The sequence below is a fragment of the Echeneis naucrates genome, chromosome 23 (assembly GCF_900963305.1).
Source record: "Echeneis naucrates chromosome 23, fEcheNa1.1, whole genome shotgun sequence".
Lineage (NCBI taxonomy): Eukaryota > Metazoa > Chordata > Actinopteri > Carangiformes > Echeneidae > Echeneis > Echeneis naucrates.
Window position 1 is genome coordinate 5,736,913 of NC_042533.1, and position 21,541 is coordinate 5,758,453.

At 38.6% G+C, this 21,541-nt stretch overlaps 3 protein-coding genes across 4 annotated transcripts; 1 reads left to right on the forward strand and 2 right to left on the reverse strand.

Moving 5' to 3' along the window:
* Positions 1 to 539: 539 nt before the first annotated feature.
* On the forward strand, positions 540 to 20,790 carry LOC115036571 (sodium- and chloride-dependent GABA transporter 2-like). 2 transcript variants are annotated; one of them, XM_029494783.1, is made up of 19 exons: positions 540 to 642; positions 1,636 to 1,686; positions 3,543 to 3,617; positions 8,797 to 8,985; positions 9,166 to 9,357; positions 9,539 to 9,673; positions 10,260 to 10,400; positions 10,539 to 10,656; positions 11,524 to 11,577; positions 12,198 to 12,327; positions 12,703 to 12,837; positions 14,669 to 14,772; positions 14,869 to 14,993; positions 15,531 to 15,643; positions 15,724 to 15,861; positions 16,387 to 16,489; positions 18,576 to 18,676; positions 19,329 to 19,475; positions 19,945 to 20,790. In XM_029494783.1, exons 5-19 carry the CDS (start codon positions 9,174 to 9,176, stop codon positions 20,077 to 20,079), a joined length of 1,863 nt encoding a protein of 620 aa, XP_029350643.1. In that variant the 5' UTR covers positions 540 to 642; positions 1,636 to 1,686; positions 3,543 to 3,617; positions 8,797 to 8,985; positions 9,166 to 9,173; the 3' UTR covers positions 20,080 to 20,790. The 2 variants fall into 2 exon arrangements, with proteins under 2 accessions (XP_029350643.1, XP_029350644.1); XM_029494784.1 differs by lacking the exons at positions 540 to 642; positions 1,636 to 1,686; positions 3,543 to 3,617 and adding an exon at positions 7,977 to 8,165.
* Positions 2,068 to 4,103, reverse strand: parp11 (poly(ADP-ribose) polymerase family member 11). The gene is made up of 7 exons (XM_029494786.1): positions 3,883 to 4,103; positions 3,677 to 3,791; positions 3,525 to 3,594; positions 3,302 to 3,365; positions 2,896 to 3,029; positions 2,651 to 2,802; positions 2,068 to 2,532 (listed from the first exon to the last, which is right to left on the reverse strand). The coding sequence occupies exons 1-7, from the start codon at positions 3,976 to 3,978 to the stop codon at positions 2,237 to 2,239; spliced, it is 927 nt and encodes a 308-aa protein (XP_029350646.1). The 5' UTR covers positions 3,979 to 4,103; the 3' UTR covers positions 2,068 to 2,236.
* LOC115036576 (protein mono-ADP-ribosyltransferase PARP11-like) lies at positions 4,238 to 8,591 on the reverse strand. The gene is made up of 8 exons (XM_029494788.1): positions 8,281 to 8,591; positions 8,028 to 8,152; positions 7,345 to 7,465; positions 7,105 to 7,180; positions 6,715 to 6,787; positions 6,363 to 6,490; positions 5,798 to 5,949; positions 4,238 to 5,703 (listed from the first exon to the last, which is right to left on the reverse strand). Exons 1-8 carry the CDS (start codon positions 8,321 to 8,323, stop codon positions 5,387 to 5,389), a joined length of 1,035 nt encoding a protein of 344 aa, XP_029350648.1. The 5' UTR covers positions 8,324 to 8,591; the 3' UTR covers positions 4,238 to 5,386.
* Positions 20,791 to 21,541: the final 751 nt, after the last annotated feature.

Here is a 21,541-nt window from a genome sequence, read left to right on the forward strand (position 1 = left end):
CTCCCTATTAAACTGTTCACAGAAAATTAAAAGTTATTGTAAACCGGAATCATTTCTAACTGCCAAATACTAAGTGTGAAATGCTTGACTCGTTTTTTGAACATAACATACAAGGATGATTAATTCTTTTTTTTTTTGTCAAAGCAAACTCTAAAATAGATTATTAAGAGTAAAATAAAATATTAGGTGAATTTTACTTCAATTCTAATACAATTAGTAAATGTATGTGGAATTTTTTTTAATATGGGTTCATATCGTATAAACTAGTTCAGGCCTCTGGGGCACTTTTTATTCGATTGATTATTATCGATTTTTTCTGATTTATTATAATCCTGATTTTGAATGTTATTGTTATTATTATTATTATTATGAAGAGCAGTAGTAATGTTCTGCCGTCGTGTTTGTAACACTTAACACATTTATAACTGAGGTTATCTGCACCATAACTGCGGATTAAAATGCAGAAACGGAAAAAAAAAAAAAGCGTTGTGTTTTCCGCCCGGACCGCTTTAAGACTCGGCACCGTCCGTCTCCGTTAGTCTTCCGTCTCCAAATGGCGGAGTATTTGAACATGGCTCGAAGGGCTTCGGGGCAGTTAGGAGGCCACGGCGGAGCCCGAAGGTTTCTCCTGCAGTTAATCCGGTCAGTTCAATATAATATGTCTGTTTGATTTGTGCCAAACCATTAAAAAAAAAAAAAAGTCTAAATGAAAAATTAGACACGAAAAGAGCGAGAGCTAACTTAGCATGTTGATGCTAATCCATCTTGATCTCTATCAGGTTTATTTATTTTATTTTCATTTAAAGCTGTAAACATTTACTATGTTTGAACACCTTCGTTGGTTTATCGTCGTGGTACCGTTTCACCAAACTGCGTTGAAAAATCCTCACATTTAAAGTTTATGGTGATTTTTGCAGAGCGGTGCCTATTGAATGTAGACCTGTAGTTTGTTATATCAAAAATAAACTCTGTAAATAATAATAATAAAAATCGTTTGAACTTGCTGTCTAGTATTTATATATATTTCTACAGTTTTGTATTTAAAATATGTAATGGTTATTGTCTGTGACATCAGAAGTAGGTGCCCTACTCCACAAGTGGTTAATATATATACGATGTAAATTATGGTTTTCCCAAAAAGTCATCTCTAAGGTAACACATGTGGTTGAATTTTAGGGACTACAATATTTCCATTTTGCAAACGACATTTTTCTGATTTCAGACTGACTGAAGGAGAAGTAATCTCCTTCTTCCCATACGATTGAATCACTCTTGCTTTATTAAAGAAACAAAAATTCAAGTAAAAATCTGTATAGGAAACACTGAACGGGGTAAAATTAAAGTTCTTACCTGATAACAGACACACAATCACCATTTAGAATCAGAACTACTTAATTCATTTTCAGGTTAAATTTGGTAGCAGAAATGAAATCGTCTTTTGGTGTTTGCTTCCCACGGGTGCTGGTTCTCCACTGACACCTGCTGGATAATCATGGAAGCAGAAACCTGCAGCGCCACATTTCCAATAGTGAATCAAATTAAAAGGAGACAGAGGCTTCTGCAAACTAGAAGAACAAAGAATTTAACAGAATTTAACGTCTAAAATGCATCTTTGAAAATCTTTTCTGTTTTCAGGTGATCTGAAGAACTTTCCAGAGGACTCAGAGGATTATAAAGACACACAAGGTGAGACCAAAAACTCTTGTTAGTGACCTGGAGAACGATTTGTGCTGATAAAACTCACATAGCACAAACCTACTATCTCTGCCTCGGCTCTCCCTGCAGCTGCACTCAGTATAGTGAAGGAAGTGGTCAAACACGCAAATGATATTATGAAACAAGGGGTGAGACCACATCCGTTTCAAACCTGAGGTCTTCGTTAATTGTAATGATTAGCCCTTTTACTCAAACTCCCCTTCCATCATTGCACATTATGTGCTCTTGTAATTTTAGGCCCTTTTGCCTCCGTACAATAACAAAAAAGAAATAAATAAGAAAATGAGCAGACATAAACACGTGTAGACTGCAGTTTGCTTAGTTTTAAAAGATTTATTGAGCTATTCTATTTCAAGATAAAAAAATATATAAATCATTGAAATGTGGTTGCAAAGGTTAACTTACTGTAAAAAAATATGATGAAAAGCCCCATATTTGCTGGCCATAAAGGATTCCAGGGTAGCCAACTGGAAGCATTCGTTTGGAGATGTAATGTCCTCCATACAGACCTATCCTGTCTTCATCTGTATTGAATCAAATATTCTGGGTATATTTGGTTTGAATCAAAAACAACAAAACATTTTGGTGTCTTGATATCATCCACACAGCTCTCGTGATTGTTTTCCAAGCTGCCATGATCAGGTTTTTTGAAAATCCTTTGTCCAAGGGTTGATCTCCCAATCATTACCCGAGCCAAAAATATCACTCTCGTGCTTCCATGGGCACTTTGTGTTCCTCCGCCATAAAATGGCAATGGGTCCGTGCTGTCTTTGCTGTAGTTGTCTGCATATGTTGCATGTCTTGCAAAATATACTCCTAAACAACGACAACAAAGAAAGAAGTCAGAGCAAATCTTCAGGCATATTCATAATTATTTGTGATGTATATATTCTGAAAATTGTTGCAGAGGCAGTTATTGAGTAATGCAATTTACCTTTGCCGTATACACTGCCATGCTTTCCAGCTAACCGCACATCAAAGTTATACTTGCAAATGCTGTCGACATTTTTGGGATCAGTCCCGTGAAAGAGCCTTCTCTCTGCAATTCCTTTAACACCCTGAATCCTCATTAACTGTTTCTTTTTGCTGGGAAACACATGAATAAAACAGACCATTTCAGTAACACAGAAGTGGAAAGATGATGAGAATAGAAACAGCAAAAGTTAAAACCCTTCTTACCAACAATACATTTCCCAAAGGTCCAGATTCTGTATCCTGCTGATTGATAGAATGTGCTTATCCAGCAGCCCGTCTTTCTTTACGTAGCCTGCCACAGTGTTATACTCTGGGGTGAGTTCACTCAGAGGGATTAACTGTGAGATACATTAAAAACAGACATTAAACCCTTTTAATTTAAATAGAACTGCTGTTGTTTAAAGTTTTATTAATATAAACTGGCTTAGCTGACTTAACTATAATGCCACTACAGAGAGGTCCAATCTGGGGCTAATAAGAATTTAGAAATGGAAAAAGCTTACACCTTTCAACAATTACAAATATGAAACCTGACCTCTCTTCTCAGAGAATGAAACTTGTAATTCACTGGTCATGACTTATCCTGTTAAACAGTTTCTATCATTGTCACCTGATACGGAATTGTAGGATCCTCCTTCTCCCAGAAAACCGGAGGAGCAGTGTAACAGGAACAGCTGTAGCGAAAGAGAGTTTCTGTTGTGCTGACAGTTTCACTTTCGTTTTTCAAGAATGAATACTCAAGGCTGACGGCGCCCTTACTCAGTATTGTAAATAAGTCAAAAGAAAGTATAAATGAAACAGATTATGCTTATGGGCTTCAAGACTCATTTTACCTTCTCGCAATGTTGTAGCTCCTTAGGATTCGTCTTTGCTGTCCTGTGGTAACGTCTGTCATTAACATCGCTACACAGGATAAATCAAATCAGGTGAGTTGTTTATAGTTTAAACAAGGACTTAACATGAAATAGAAAATTTACCCAAATACCTGAGAAATCGAGCTTGCTGCTGCAGGCAGATGAAAATCTATTTAAAACTCCTTTTGAATTTTTTAGGTAGAAGTTTTCAATAGCCTCACTCTGAATGGGGTCTGTGGGCTCATCCTGCAGGATAGACAGACCATCCTCAGACATTCATACACATTTTGTAAAGTGACATCAATGTGATATAGAGAAGAGTACAAAAACCATTTACCTCAAATTTGTGCCATCTTCCACAGTCTGCCAGGTAATACCAGGACCATGGGGTGTCTGATGTGTCCATGTATTCCACGTCCTCATTGTGCCACATAATCTTGAGAGACAGAAATAAAAAAATGATTATATCACAGTATAATGATATCTAAAAAAGGTAAAACTGACCTCACTCTCTCTGACTTGAACAGCTGGCTACTCAAATCCACACCGATGTGTGTTGCTCATCTGAGTTGTGCTTTTTATAGCCACATCCTCTGATGTAGGTGGGGTTTCATGAATGGAGGAGACTGATGTTACCTACACACCTTTACTCCACAATCAAGAGAAAAAAATGCTTGTGTTTAAAATTTTATTAGTTCAAATATGTGCAAATTACAGACACACATTTAGCCTCATACACCCGTCGTCACACATTCTCACCCACACACACTCACAGCCACAGCTAAGGTGTAATGACTGAAGACATCAGGTTGTTTCTTCATTTGTCTGCATTTAACAAGGAGGAAAGGCTTGAGTTGCTCAAAATCCACTCTTGCACCGTTACAACACCTTGTATTAGACTCAATTATGCAACAAAACACACAAAAACACAATCATACAATGAATTCAACAACTGCACACAGTAAAGCAGTATTACATTATGTTTCAATTTCAATACAGTACTATACATGTGCTGGCTACATTTATTTTTTTTTTTATATACATTTACAGAAGGTGCAAACATTTCCTGCTTTTTCTTTATAGAAAGATGTTAGCAGGTGAAAGTGCTGTCACACTCAGATGATTTAAACTACATGTGATGCTGAAACTTATGTCATTGTGACACAATCACAAAACCTTTCATGGAAAGGGGGGAAAAGTGCACTGATGCATGGTTTAAAAAAAAAAAAAAAAAATCAGAGGTAGAAGTGTTTTTATGCATAAAAAAAAAAAATAAATCCATGCCTACATAATACATTGTACTAGGTATACATAGATGCTGATGTCACTAAAAGACCACAGTGTTAAATGAGTGAGTAGGAACGCGTGGTTTTCGTTTTGTTATTTGGAATTATGTCTACATGACTTGTAAATAAGCTCATGCGTGGCACTGTGGATGTAAAGGAGGGGCTGTGGCAAATGGCTGGACATCACCTATAACCTACAGGCTGCAAGTGCTGCTCTTAGTTTAAACAACAGATATTGGACAAGCAAGCACAGACTCTGCATTTAATACAAAATTGCCACACAGACTAATCTTCGGTCAGTGTTGTCATACTTGTTACTTCACAGAATGATTCCAACAACAATGTCCTGTCTCAGAATAGTGTGTACAGTATACAAACTGCACACAGTCTTATTGTCTTCTCGATTATCCAATATTCCCAAAGGCACTTTAGATGACCCATGCTCCATTTACGTCTTTTTCAATTTGATCCTGGCATTTGATTCTGTAGCCTAAATATTTCCATGTTTTAGTTCCAGCCCCTATGAAAAAAAATTACATATCTTCTAATTAGGCATCAGTAGAACTCAATCAAATACTCTGGGTAAATCTGATTACTGTCGAAAATTACATAAATCTTTGGATTGGCCATATCGTCCACACAACTGTCGTAAAAGTTGGTGAAGCTGGTATCCTTGGAGGGTGGTCTGCAGTACATAGGATGACCAACTGTGTATTCTCCAACAAGCACTCTGGCCAGGAACATGGTCTTATATGGCGGCTCACTTGCAAATATTGGTGGGGCGAGTCCATGTCTTTGCAGGGTGGTGTTGTGCTTCCCTGTGGTGTGGCAGAACTTACTGGAGTATTTGGCGTCACGAGCAAAATAGCTCCCTGTCAGAGAAAAGAGTGAGGAGAACATTAGATTTGGACAAAAGGAAGTATGGTGAATTGTTTCATGATGTTACATTACAACAAAGCGGTCTACCTTTGCCATAGACATCGCCATGGCTTCCTGTCAGCCGCCAGTCAAAGTTAAATGTACATATAGCTTGTATGTTGCTGTGTCCTGTGCCATGAAACAGCATTCGCTCCTCAATATCCAATGTGCGCTTGACTTTTCGCAACTGTGTTTTCTTCCTTAGGGGAGAACCAAATAATGACAACACAACACAGAGCACTGATCAACACTTGGTGTGTTTTCAAGCGACAAAGAGCTGGAGGGATGTGCTCAAATCGACGGCAAACTGACAACCTTGTGATTTGAGTTGCTGTTGCAAAATAAATTAAATCCACAGACAGGAATGTCCGAACTTATTGTTTCATTCTTTGTTTATTTATCTGTTCATTTATAAGAAGAGAAAAAATCTTTCTCGGTGGAGCTGCTGGAAAAATTCAGAATTTTATTTCCACCAGGAAGTGTCAGTGGAATGACAGTGACGCAAACTGGAATCAAACCAGGTTGCCACTACCATGTCTATAAAACCAGAATCCCGATAGCGAAAAAAGCTCTGTGGACACTGAGCAGTTCACTCACAACAGTACGACAGTACCTGCAGAAGAATTCCCATAGGTCAAGGTTCTGAATCCTCTGGATGGATTTGATTGGATGGTCCATAGTCCTTTCATACAGTCTGGCTACTTCTTTAAACTCATATGTGTCTCTGCCAAGCTGAATGAGCTGCAAAACCACAAGTACACCTAACTAGAACAGTTACACTGAAAATATCAAGTTAATTTAGATCACCTAACAGACTGGATGGCTTTACATGTGTAGATACACATTTTATTAATCAAATTTCAATCACACTCTAAATGAATTGCACAATTAATGAAATCTGTGTAAATATGTTATATGTGCAAAATCATGCCCAAAAGCTACAACCAACAAGTTGACGTACTCACCTGATAGGGCTCATCTGTATTGATTCTCTCCCAATGACAAGGAACAGGCAAGGCAAGATTATCACAAATAAATCTGACCGAAAAAAAACAGACATTGTTACAACATTATAACAAAAATTACGTTTCTGATATCCAATTTAGGAGAAGCATAAAAAAAAAAAAAAAAAAAAAAACATTGTTCTATATGTGTTTCTGATGGACAGTCAAGTCAGCAGAAATTTAGGGCTTGCATGAAAGATTTCTGAGGTTGGCAAGATTTTCAATCCAAAACTTTCATTTAAGGCATGGGGGCTCTTTACTTCCAATCTGAACCTGCTGTGTAACTTTATCTCCTACATTTATTTTTCAATATATGAATGAAGTGAAAACTTCTGAAAACTCAAATCTTACCTGAAGCCAGTTGCAGAGTGGAGGGAGCGTTTGATCGGCCGCTGCTTCCCTGTTGTGACATTGATCTGTCGCATAACTGGCAAGGAATTTAATGAAGATAAGGCCTACACAAACTTAAATTCATGTACAACTTCAAGATGCATTCAAAATAGAATTACAGTACAGACTGTCCTAACTAGAATTTCACTACTTCCCTTTAGGACAATAGTCATGCAAAATGTTTCTCTTTTGCCATCATACCTGAGAAGTCCAGTCTGTATGTATACTTGGCTGTGTAGAACTCCATTACGCCACGTTGGTTTCTGTTGTAGCACTGCTCAATCTGAGCACTGGTCACAGAGCAGGCTGCACTGGGATCAATCTGATGAGAAAAATTGGGAAAATTAAGAGACCATAAGAAATCAGAAACGATTATTCAATTCACCAGTTAGTGAATGGACATTTTGTGGGACCTATTTGAACACAGTTTCTTTGTTTTATTGATACTAAAACTTACTTTTCACTTTGGGTCAATTAATTGATATCATCAATCAGAAGTCAGGAAACTTTATTTTTCCCAAAATGAGCAATTTAGTTTGACAGTTACCAATTAGAAAAAAGTGGTGTGTAACTAAAGCTTATTTTGAATCTGCCAAATTTCTTTTATTTATTCACTGCGTCCATAAAATGTTCGAAAACGTCTTCACAACATCCTCAGGCAGATGGTGGCATCGCCAAGAGTTTTGTTCGACCGGCAATTCAAAAATACACGTGAAGGTAAAACAATCTGGCAAACCATGATAAGTTTGACTTTTTTCCTCCACTGATGTTAACCCTTCGACAGTTAATTGGTTAATTGGAAGACAGGAGACTCACAATGGATGAAGTGTTACTGAGGGGCGGGGCAATACACATGATAAAGACCGGTATGTCCGGTGAACTACCTCAAACATATGCCACACTCCACACTCGGCCAAGTAGAACCAGCACCAGTTAGGCTCTGAGGTGTCCATCTCCTCAATCTCAGCGGACTCCTCCTCCGACGATCTGATGGCTAACATTGCTAAATCTGCAAGCGATAAGTGAGAAGACGCCGACACACTTAGGCAAATCGAAACAAATAATGAAAACATATGCATAAAGACATGGAGGTGCGTGCGTTGAGGGCAAGATTTGTGTTTTATTCGTCAGACAAACCTAACGTCAAGGAGATGTTTTTAAGCCGTGGTCTTGAGTGCATTTCATCCTGTAAACAAATTCAAATAACACAGAAACTTGCCATGTCGAGCTAGCTACCATTAGCGGCTGCCGCACCCGATTCCTCTAAACTCCACGGGTGTCTTACCAGTTTTCAGCCTGTCTCTACCTGCCTCCCTGTCCTCAATGGGAAATAAATCATTCGTGCATAACTAATAAAGCGCCAGGGAAAGCATCGCAAAGTCGGAGCCAGATTAGATGACTGACGCTGCATAACATTTTTCGTCTTCCTGTGGGTTGTTTACTTTTGTTTCCTGGTTCCTCGCGCACCGTGCGTCCGTACGTCAGTGTGACGTCACGCCTTTATAATCCTGAGAAATCAGAGACAGATTATATCGGATTAGTTTGAGTCATTCTGCAGATTCAGACTTGCTGTAATATCATGTCCAGACAGAAAAATCAAGTTCCTTTTTTTTTTACCTGTCTTTCTTTTCTTTTTTCCTGTTGATACTGAAGGTGGATGACAAAAAGGGTTTAGTGAGAAAGGTCATTGAAACAGATATTCCTGTAAATGGGAGGATGGGTGTTTGTGGGAGTCAATGTTTAAGACACGCCCCTCTCCTCTCCTCCTCCTCCTCCACTCCACTCACTTCATCCTCCACTCAGTCTCCTCACTTCATTGTCTGCTCCCACTGAAGCTCTTGGGTGAGTAACATGCACACGCAAACACAATAATTTGAATTGATGTTATAATGAATATGAGAGCTATGAATGAAATTGCACATCCTCCTGTTCCATTCATACAGAAGTGGAAGAGAGCTGTGGAGAACACACGAGACATGGTTTGCTTTCCACTTAACTGTTTATTGTGTGTGCATACCCCAGACTAGACCATGAGTGGGGACACAGCGGAGGGAGATCCTGTCAGAAATGCGGGGCCAAAAAAAGGGGAAGAAGGTATTCAGCCAAGGCAGCGATGGGCCAACAACAGAGAGTTCATACTCGCCCTGGTTGGAGAAGTCTTTTCTCTAGAAGCGGTTTGGCGTTTTCCCTATCTGTGCTCCATAAATGGAGGAGGTGAGGGAAAAGGTTTTTCTGGCTGAGACATTAAACATGTGGCTTCTGAGAGTGAATAGTTATTTAGACAGCCTGAAAATAAGGGTGTCGTTTCATATGTAATTATTCAGGATGTGAGATTCACATGCACAAAAAATGGCCAAATCTAAAATTAAACTTTCTCTGATGTGTCTCTTTCCAGTTGTTTTTTTCATCCCTTATTTTATCTTACTCTTCTGCTTCGGCATCCCTGTGTTCTTCCTGGAGACGGCATTGGGCCAGTACACCAGTGAGGGTGGGATCACCGCGTGGAGGAAGATATGCCCCATGTTGGAAGGTACAAAAACAAAAAACAAAGATCTCAGACAGGTTTTTGTGGAAGTACGAGGGAATTAGTCAGCTGCTCTCGTTTCTCTTTTTTCCCTTCACAGTTATTGGAAACAGATATAGCTGTTTGCAGCCTGGACACTCTTAATCTGTAGGATAGGATAGGACACGTCAACATTTTTTTTCCGCAAACCAGCAATATGGTGATCACAGTAACATTTCAAGTATCATAAACAAGTAAAGATACTTCTGAGGGAGTTTTTAAATTTGATGCAGGGGTTCACGTTTACACTACAAAGTGGTTGACCCTGCCTTGTCAGGCTTGTCGTTTGTTGTGATCTAAAAAGAGGCCAAAGGGAAAAAAGTTGTAATAAATAAAAGGGGATATTTTGTTCATTGTGGGCAGTTCAGTTGGTTGACTGCACGTGAAATGCTTGAAATGTTAAACCAATGTGATCTACGAGAAGTTGAGCTTTTAGAATGCAAAACACATGTGTGCATACAGTGTTGGAGAATGGAAACATGCAAGCATAACACAGAAGAATGCAGCAGCAAGAAACGTGCAACGATGATGTGAAAACCATTACTTCCTGCAGGGCTGGGCATCGCATCCCAAGTGCTTGTCACCTTTCATAACATCTACTACATTGTGATGTTGGCCTGGGCTATTCTCTACCTGATTTTCTCCTTTCAAACTCCTCTGCCGTGGTCCACATGTGACAACGTGTGGAACACTGGTAAGATACATCTGCATTTCATTAGCAGTATGGAGTACAAGAGATGTACCCGAAACACAAGGCAAATTCTCTTACACAATATGGCATTTTGAAATGTATCTAATCTCATTTTTTTCTTTTTTTTCCTCCACCTGGCAGTACTTTGCTACAATCACATTAGTGCCTTTGCCAACCCTCATATGTTTCGCCCCGGCTCTAACTGGTCATTCCTTAACAACGTCACCACAATTGACTTCACGGCCAGCGTTGGTTATGAGTAAGCTGCATTTTATTTTTTAGCTGTAGCTGGTGAATTAAATTTGTAAATGAATTGAATTTACATTCCAAATGCATAGCAGGGATTCATTGTGTGGAGAGGAGCCTTCTACTAAATCTGTTTCTGTAATGGGAAACCTTACAGTATTAATTGCTCCTGTGGGACAGTTTAGGGGTGAGAAGTGTGGCCAATAAATCTAGAAACACAAGTGGGCTGTGAAATTGTGGAAAATGTCATGTTTAAATATGAAGCTATAACCAACAGCTTAGTTTAACATAAAGACAAGAAACTAGCAACTCTAAAGCTTATTAATTAACATGTATGATCAGTTAATTCAAATAAATTACAATTAATCAACAAAATAATTTATGGTTGATTAATTAAATAAAGATGACTTAACAGATATAATTTTTTTTTTTTTTTTTTTTGGATCCACATATATAGAAACCAGAAGAAGATTTTTGTATTGGGATCCCACCAATCAAGATGTCTCTAACATGTTGACATTACTGCTTTCTTAACTCAAGAAAGTGATTTCAACTGGAGTAAATATAAATTATAATTGGTTTTTCTGAATTGAACAGTGGATTGACTGTAGTGACAGAGATAGTAAAACCACCCAGAACCATTAAAGTTTAAAACACAGTAGGTTTATCTCATAAGACCCTGTTGAGGTTTTTCTGAATGCCAGAAGGGGGTGACAAAAATGTTGGACTACAAGTTGAACAGAATTGTTTGTATTATCTATTTGATACTATTCAGAAAACTGCATTGAGTACTTTAATGATAATAGTTCACTGTTTGTTGTCGATATTATTTAAATTTACGATGATGCCAACTGACTTTACTTGTATTTAATTTTTCCAGAAATTCAACGGCCCTATTTTCAATGGAGAAATCATCAGAGATGGAGTTTTGGTTGTAAGACACACAGCCTCTTATCGTCTTTAAATATGCAAAGTAAAAAAAAAAAAAAAGGTGTGATGCTTCCAACGACATCTCTTTGGATGCTTGATCTGTGTGAATAAATAAAAGGTGACCTGGAGCAACACGAACAGCAGGGAAAACAAGCGAGTCACATTCCTCAGAAGCCAAAAAGCACCACGCACCAGCCCTTAATTCAACTTCCAACTTTCAATACAAAGAATTTTGTCTTCACTGGTCATTTTTTATCGTGAATGTTTCTTTTCACATGATAATCCCCCTGATTTGGTGTGAGAGCAGATGCTGAGGAATTTGTATTGCATCATGAGAAGAGTATGTACAACAGCTCAACAGCTTTCACAATGTTAACTGAACCCATCCACATTTTAACATCTGTGTTTAAGATGCAGCTCTTCCGTAATTTTTTGCTGTATAGGCTTTGCCTGTCACATTGCACAAGAATGTGGATTTTTAAACATTCATGTTAGGAGGATTTTTTTTTATTTTTTCCAAATGTAGTTCCAAGCATTTCATTCTGTATGTCCATCATTCTACTTGTTATTTGCAGACCACGCGTTGGCATATGTGAGCTTAAGTGTCCCATCTCTTCCTCACAGTAACCGTGTGTTAAGAATTTCTGATGACATGACCCTATATCATGTGAGCTGGGAACTGGCTTCGTCTCTCCTGCTTGCCTGGGTTTTATGCTATTTCTGCATCTGGAAGGGGATTAAATGGATGGGAAAGGTGAGTGACCTTCAACATACATGCTTTTAGGTTGCACTGATATCTATATGCTGTATCTGAATACACTTCAGTGCATTATTATTATTGCCTCTCTGCAAAGGATTTTACTGCCACAGGTGGTGTTCAACAGGGATTCCCATATTAAAGATTCAAAGGAAATGATGATCAATTTAATGTGGCAAAAAGGAAAGAGTCTGGAATCATATGCAACTGTTTGCTAACATGTTAGCTACATAAACAAACTGTGTTAACAGTGTTAACACATATCAGTTTAAAGAAATAGAACAGTAGAGTTTATATATGGTGTGTATATCATCAAGACATATGTGATTTAAATACTTTTGACACCAAACCCATGCATTTCTGTGTTTATAGATTGTGTACTTCACAGCTACGTTCCCTTACCTGATACTGATCATCCTTTTCATCAGCGGAGTGACACTTCCAGGAGCTGCAGAGGGCATTAAATTTTACCTCTACCCTGAATTTCGAAAACTGGTTTACCCCACTGTGAGAACTTCATTTCATAATTAACAGTTCATGTAACAATGTTTGCTTTGTTTAGCATTCACAATGCACAGTGCAGCCACTGTCCGGCTCTCTAAAAGTCTGTATGTGAGTCTCTAATCAATGGAGAAAGCTCTTTCACCGCTGGTTTGGGGCATTGGCCTCACAATCAACAAAAACATCCTGTCTATTTCTCAACGTCCTGTTAAACCCCATCTCCCTGCCTCATGCTCCCAACTCACATTTGTCTTAGCCTGCACTCTTATTTCTGATCCCAGGACAGAGACTCCAAAAGAAAAACAAACTAGGATCAGCGAGAAGTGTTTTCATTTATTTTTTTTAAAGGTCAGTAACATCATCCAAGAGGAGAAAAAACAGTCATCTCCACTGGTAATTGATAAAACATTTTGAGTGTACACTGACCTTTTAAAAAAAAAAAAAAAAGAATATAACTGAAACCCAATAAACTTTTAGCTAAATTCAAAGTCACGCATTTCAAGGCATTCTTACACTAAATCTGCCATTCATTCAGCATAATGATGTCATTTCTAGACTGAATATGAAGTTGAAAAAAACAAAAAACAGGGGGATCTACACAACTTGAAAAAGAGTCTTTCTCCAACAGGGTGGCCCACTGACCACATCCCCAGATCACTGGAAGACTCTTAGCTTCAGGGGTCAATCTCTGGAAGGTTCAGCCTCAATGATTGCCTTTTTACCACGTGGAGTCACTTCCTCTTACAGTGGTAATGTGTGTGCACATCTGCTTGTCAAGAATTTCCTGCAATAAGTCTCAAGGACTTGCTGTTTTGCAAAGCTCCTACGAGCCTGCTGGATATTCATTGCCATTATTTTTGTGTGTGCTTCTCCAGTCTTTTTTAATCTATCTGGATTCCTGTTACTTTCTGATCTAGATCCCCCATGCCCCTTGTTTTTAGAATTTGATTATTAGAACACAAACCGTGGTTGATTTTATCAGACACAGATGTGTTGTTTTCTTTGTAAAACAACTATGCAGCACGTTTTAGGGAGGTAAAAAAAAAACTGGGAATAGTTTTTGTATTAATGTTGCAACAAGGTGAAAGTACATATGGGTCAGGGAGCAAGCAGACTTATGCAATTCCAGATGCTCTTAAAAGTAGATGTTCTCACTGAGTCTTGCTTCAGCATTTCAAATGCTGCTTCTGATCCAAAGTCGGAGGAAATTGATGTGTAATTCTGGCTTCCATCTGTAGCCTGTTTAATGTGTCACTGTACCGGCTTTTGACTGTCTCAGTTTGTGTGTGTGTGTGCATTCATATTCAGAGCAACAGGACAAGACCGTTTCCTCTTTGTCCAGTCCCAGATATAAAGTCCCTGAACCCGAGGCTTCCATTCCTCCCTGAGTCAGACCTATCATAGGGCCTAAGTGGGGGGCTTTATATTGCTTTGGACACTTGCCAGCTGTATTTTCTGGTGGGCCAGCACTCAGAGCATTGCGGTGCCTCTAATGTTAAACAGATGCTTTCAGGATGAGGGCCTGCAGACACACAATCATGTGAACAAACCCGCCCACACCTTCCCATGGCTGAAGCTGCCTGAACTCAAACACACATGGTGATATAACGACCCAAAACAAACAACCAATTAAACAAAGGTATCAAAAACACATGCAGGCGTAGTATGTCGGACACTGCAGTGTAATTATGTTGACGTAACAAATGACTTTTCTGTTCCTAAGGCATATTCTCAAGCTTATCTCAACAATGTGACTCTTCAAGGTATTATTATTGTCATATGTAGCTTTTTTTTTTTTTTTTTACTATTTTAAAAGTCTATGTCTTCCCCTCTCTAGGTCTGGTTTCATGCTGCATCTCAGGTGTTAATATCCTGTGTACTGTGTAAGGGAGTACTGACTACTCTGGGAAGCTACAACAAATACAACAGCAACTGCTACAGGTCAGCGTCATCACTCACTGATGTGTCAGTCACATGTAAAGTCTTCCATTTGTGTATTCTTTGACAGTACAGGCTCATCTTCTTGTGATGTTGCAGGGATTGCTGGCTACTATGTGCTGTCAACAGTGCCACCACTATCTTCACTGCTTTTGTTGTGTTCTCGGTGCTGGGATTCATGGCTCATGAGCTTGGTGAAGCAGAAACAAATCTTATTGCCAGTGGTGAGTTATTTTTACCCCCCTTGCATTGTTTTTCTGCTTTCACCGTGAAGCTTGTTTAATAAATTTAGGTATGACAATGTCTTCAACGTGTTGCTGTATTTGATTTTATGAATTTTGACGTCACTTGAAAACAACCACCAATGCCCACAAGATGGCATCTTGTGTTTAGGCAACAGTTGACTCCCTACAACTCAGTTTTGTTTAGTTTTTTTAATCATTACTTTGCAGAACATCTTTGTGTAAAAGTGACGTACTGTTATTAGCTGTAAAATATGGCATTCATTTATTGTCAAAAGAAAAATCTGCTGGGTCGGCAACCCCCAAGTAGAAGAGGAGCATTTCTATCATTTTTGCCTTTGTCTTCTGAAATTCAAGATTAATTTGCCTTTTTTCTGTCTCTCCTTCAAATTAAAGAATCAGATCAGGAAATACAGTGTAGCGCCACCCCAGAGCCTATAAATTTGAAAAGTTAAGAGTAGACAATCAGTGTAATATAAATAAAGGATGTTAAAGGATGCTTTCACTTGCCTTCTACAGGTCCAAATCTGGTCTTCATAATCTTTGTTGGTGCCGTGTCATTGTTGCCCGTCCCAAAGTTTTGGGCTGTATTGGTCTTCCTCTTGTTCCTTTTTGTGAGCCTGGACAATCAGGTACTGCATGATACAGCACACAGTACGTCATCGTAATGCTCTACTTACATGAAAAATAATTTCCAAGTCTGTGTCCACAGTTTGTGTGTGTGGACAGCCTGGCTACAACTATCACAGACTTATTCCCACATCACCTGAGGAGGCGTGGACACAGAGAGATACTTGTCCTGGTCATTGCTGTCATTTGCTTCCTCCTTGGGCTGCCATTCCTCACTGAGGTAGGGTGCAGGAATATCGAGGACGTGCTGGACAGAATAAAGCTAACAGCGTCTATGAAAGTAGATACTATGAAAGCAAGTTATGTAATGATAAAAAGTGTTGTTTCAGCAGTGAGGTCATACTTAACTGTTAGAAAATAAACATGGGACCTAATTTTAAATTTAAAAAATGGACTGCATTCTGGGTCTTTCAGTCAGTCCACTAGTGGTTTTCGATAAAATGTTTTAGTGACATTCATGGCTCCCAGAGGAGTCACACTCATTTACGTGATCATTGACCTTTTCCTTAAAATTGCTAATTCTCTGCATTGGGTTGAGACCAAATGGAAACTGATTTTAAAGGTCAAATGGTCTGTGATGTGTCCCAATGATATTTGATTGTATCTTTCAAAGTGAATTTGATAAACTGAAAATTATTGTGTTGTTATTGTATGTTCTCTAAAAAAAAAAAAGAATTGTGACGTTGGCACCTCGCCCATTACCTAATGTATTCTGTTTTGTTTTTCTTATCTGCTCATGTGTCAGGGCGGGCTGCTACTTTTCCATGTGATTGACACCTTTGCTCTCAGTGAAATCAGCTTCTTCACAATTGCCCTTCTGGAGACTATTGCCATTGGCTGGGTGTACGGTAAATAATATCATTGGCTAGTGCATTACATGACCCACATCCAAGTGATTCACAGACATCATTTCTAAATGGTTTGTGAAATTTAGTTCCTATTACATTTCAAAGGTTTACACAATGATTACACTACTTCAGCTTTTTGTGCATGTGTTTTTTGTTATCCTCACAATCTTAACACCATCACTGGTGCTCTAAATTCACAGCAGCTGCTGGAATGAGATTCGTTATATTTCATTATTCTGAGTCTTCGTTTCATCAGATTGATGAACTGATCTCTGTTTGTGTAATCTGTAGAAAAGATTTAGATTAAAAAAAAAAAAAAGTTTTTGGAATAATTTTGTTTTTTCTTGTGTAAAACTAAAACAGCTGCGTCTACTTTTTAAATTCTGTGATCTTCTAAAGCTCAGTTATAAACTAACTCTTCAGTGGATATGATATATTGTGCAACCTTTTTTCAATATTGATTTCGATATTTGTTACAAACCCTTTAAATTCAGAAGAGATCATGAAATCAGCTCATGAAATTCAGCGAACAAGAAATGATCAGTATGTAACATCATGATCCATTCTGCGCTTCAGATGAGGGATTTTCTTTTGACTGAAAGTAGTTGTTTAATAGAGTTTATCGCAAAGCAGAAGCATTGCTCCACCTATTGGCACAAAACCGGCACCTACAGCTGTAGGCCAGACATCTGGAGCCCCATTAAAGCACAAACCTTGTTCATGCCATTTTCTCTCTCTCTCTGTATAGAGAATGCAATATAATTTTCATTGGACATTTCTTCTTCATCGGTGTCACACTATTTATCCATCACCTAACCCACAAACAACAATGTGTCACATCGCAGATCAGTCTTCGTCTGACATCCAACAGGATACATTTTGTTGGCTTCCTACACCTTCATTAGGAGCTGCATTACTGTGTGTACTGTATGTGGGTGGAGAGTTTCTCTATTCTTATATCAGCCTTCATATCTGCACTCTCAGCTCTCAGAGGATTTCTAGTATATTGATATTTTTGTCCATACAAGTCATTTTCTTCAATGGAAGTGACAGTGAAATGTAAATTCCTTAGACACGCTCTCACAAACATCCTGGCCATTTGCATATATTCATTTCCTGTGACTTTGTGAAGTCCTTTCACAATCCCAGTGCAATGATCAAACTACATGTTCTCTTCACAGCAAAGTTATGCAGAAAGAGGCATTATTCAGTTCCAGCAGCTGCTTCCTGCACCCAATTTGAGTTGCTCAGACATTCACTTGACCTTTCTGCCTCTTCAAACTGAGTCTGTGTTCGGTGTGAAGTACCAAATTTACGCGAGGCTGCTCACTTACTTCCCCCTGCAAACATGCAGGTCATTCTCAGAGTAAATTTCTGTATCCTTTATGGAGCTACGTCTGCTTTTCTACCTACTTGAACTGTGGAAGTTGTTTTGTCAGACATTTTTGCCAGTTTCACGTCAGTTTCTTTCTGTACAGTAGTTCTTCTCTTCTTCTGCTCCTCTTTGGCAGCTGAAGATGAGCAGCTTTCTCATCTTCATCCCCTATTTCCACTTTTTCTCCACATTTGAACCACATGATCCTTTCTGGGATTAAATTAAAATTTTATTTCCCTCTATGTCTATGATTTATTCTCATTTGCAACTTGTTCTTCTTCCTTTCTCTCCCCTGCTCCTCATTAACTCCAACTGCTGAGGTATTCTGCATTGTGGATTAAAACATAGCAAAGAGGCTTTTCCCCACAATAAATCAGTTTACAGTGGTGTGGATCATTAGAGTCACTAAACAGAATTTACCAAATGATGCATGCACACAAAACAAATGTAAATAAGTGCCATCAGGCCAAAATAGCCGTCTCTAGGCATTTAGAAAAACGGAACGGAAGTAAAACCAAATTACTCAAAATTTTATCTGTATGTACGTTGTGTAAATAATGTTTAAATGTTGGTTGCACAGTACTGGTAGTTTTGTATATAGTATATAGTATGTATATACTTGGGCAGAATAAATGTTGTGCCAAAAAGCATCAAGTTCTAAAAGTGAAAACTGAAGTGGAAATGAACGCCAGCTGTTCTGACTCCGTTCAGGTGCAGACAGATTCTACGACAACATAGAGGACATGATCGGGTACCGACCGTTCCCTGTGCTGAAGTACTGCTGGATGTTCATCACGCCGCTCATCTGCGGGGTGAGTCCTCACACTCAGGTCACATCTCCCTCACTTCAGTCGTCCGCTGTGTGTGTCTGTCTTTCTTTCCTTCTGGCTCTCTGCGTTAATGCCTATGTCATATTTTCATTATTTTCTTTATATTACCTCTGAGCACAGATCTTTTGCTGCCCTTCATTTCCCCTTATCTTTACTTTACCCCGTTCCATCTCTCAGGCTTTTCATCTTTGCTGAGTGTTTAACATATTTCATTTTGCCATATCAGTAATTATTTCTCAGCTCACACATTAGAATATAGAGGAGCGAGAAACTGCCTTCACCTGAAAATGTGGACACACATCTTTTAATGTCACTTCACTGCAGACCTGATCAGTAAAAGAACTGAAAGTGCAGTTTGTCCAGGGTGACTCGAAGTCAGCTTTTTTTTTTTTTTTTTTTGGGGGGGGGTTCAGGCTTATTGATTGTGCCATCAGAATCCTTTTGAGCTCTCTCTATTGACTGTTGGTTTTAAATTTTGTTTTCACATCTCACAACACATAATTTTCTCCAGATTTGTTTGTGCAATATACAAAATCATTTGTATTTGTAAATTAGTTAGTTTGCAGTTTTGCAGTTGAGCAATGAGAAATGGTGGTTCTTTTTTTTTCTAACTGGAACATTTCCTGTCCCTTAGTTGAAATTACTGGAGAACATAACAGAAATGGAAACTATTTACCTGAATGGTTACGTCCCCGGCTACTGGTGCAAACTGCTTTCCACTCTCCTCATGGCAGCTCCCCTGTTATGCATCCCAATATCCGTTTTGGTCGCAGTGGTCAGGGTGAGTAGATTGAAGCCGATTTTTTATATATATATATATATATATATATATATATATGCACGCACGCAACCCCAGTCCAAAAAAAGTTGGGACACTGTGTGAAATGTAAATAAAAATGATTTCCCATAAACTCATATTTTATTTCCATTAGAACATAAACAACATATCAGATGTTGAAACTGAGACATTTTACCATCTCATGAAAAATATTAGCTCATTTTGAATTTAATGGCAGCAACACATCTCACATTGCTTTGAGTTTACCATTGTGTTACATTGTGTGCAAATCAATGTATCCTATTTTTATTTACATTTTACACAGTGTCCCAACTTTTTTTGGAATTGGGGTCAATATAATTTATATCATTTAACAAGAAAAAGCTAAATTCCAACTTTTTTTTACCTCAATTCACGCTTTTAGTCTGTGATGTGTGTGTAATTATGTTTACATTTCCCTTCAACCAATCAGGATTCTCAGGACATGGCCTTGCCGTCGAAGGAACTGCGTCAGGCTCGCCCCCACAAGCCACGGCTCACACTGTGCAAACGAGTTATCATCAGGGCACAGGGGTCAGTTAGCAGCAACAACACTTATGCACTGTAGCAATGAGATAAAACAGAGATGGCATCAATGAATTTTTCACAAAGATGTACAGAGTTTAAATTGTTTTACAGACTTGAAGGAGTTTTTCTGATTGTTTGTATGCTATTCTTTACCTTACTTATTTTTATAAAAAAAAAAAAAAAATCATTTACTTATGGTATATACTCATGTAAGCCCATAACCCTACATAAGTACTTTAAAGGGGTTTGGCACGGCTGTAACATTGTTGAATGGTTTCATGGTCAAACTTATGAACCAGAACTAAAAGTATTGCCTTCATTACTCCACATTTCTTTTTACTTGTCAAAGCAGAGTGTCTTTAGTACCCATAATGCAACTCCACTGCCAACGGTTTGGTCAGAGATTTGGCTAGCCAAGCCTAATGTAGCCTTCAGCTGCTAGGCTCAAAAAGAGATGAGGAAGGGAAAATCTAAAGTGTGTTCACAGTTTGTTATCAAATGGAAACAGCCAAAATTACAATGTAAACCTCAGCTAGTGCAACATATCAATACGGGTTGTTGAATTATGTTATTTCGCAGGGCTGTTCCAAAAAGTTGTGCAGTGTGTACACTGCACAGCTTGCTTGTGTGCTTCCTAATAATAATCGTTGTATATCTGTATGTTTTTGTTCGATCTGACCAATAATTTCAACTAAGTATATGCCTATGCTGCATGCAGATGGTGCCAAACCTTAAAAATCAATATGCTAAATATCCGGATGCAATGTGCCTTTTTTGATTTTTGTCCAGAGAAGATCAACATTCAATAAAAGTCCATCTAAAAAAATTCATGCATAAACAAACACACAGAAAGATGTCACAGGATGGATGTGGCTGGTGAACATGGACTTACACCATTTTAATGCCAAATTCAGTCATCTGTGTAATCCAAACCGGCATTCAATTAACAGGCAATTCCGCCCAGTAGCCTGCCGCCTCCCTTCACCCCCCCAACTCCCCCTTTAGCTCCCCCCACTGTGCCCTCAGTTACACACAATGACCCTCAGCTCTGAAAGAATGTGGTCTAAAAGCTGGAAATCCCGCCGGTGGGTCAAAGGGCAATAGAATTAACACTGTTGTATGTTTTACCATGATGGAAAAAATTACAAAACAACACTAAGAAGCTGTTGGCAGTTTAATGCTCCTCCACTTGCTGGAGAACAGCAGGAGGAATAGTAAGGCCATGCCCCCCATTTTGTATATTGATGTTTCTGTGCTTACACGAGAAGCTGCAGGTTTCCCGACCTATAGGTTTATAAGTGGTGCAACATTTCTATTGTTTATAATTAGACTGATCTATCCATCAGCTTTTACATAACCAGGCACATCAAGAGTTACTGGAATGGAAAGCCCTGGCAGTTGGCCTGTGTGCAAACAACAGGGCGGCTCAATGTGTCAATTAAATATAGAACAGGATGAAGGAAATAGGGGCAGTGGCACATTAATAATTGTTGAGGAAATGG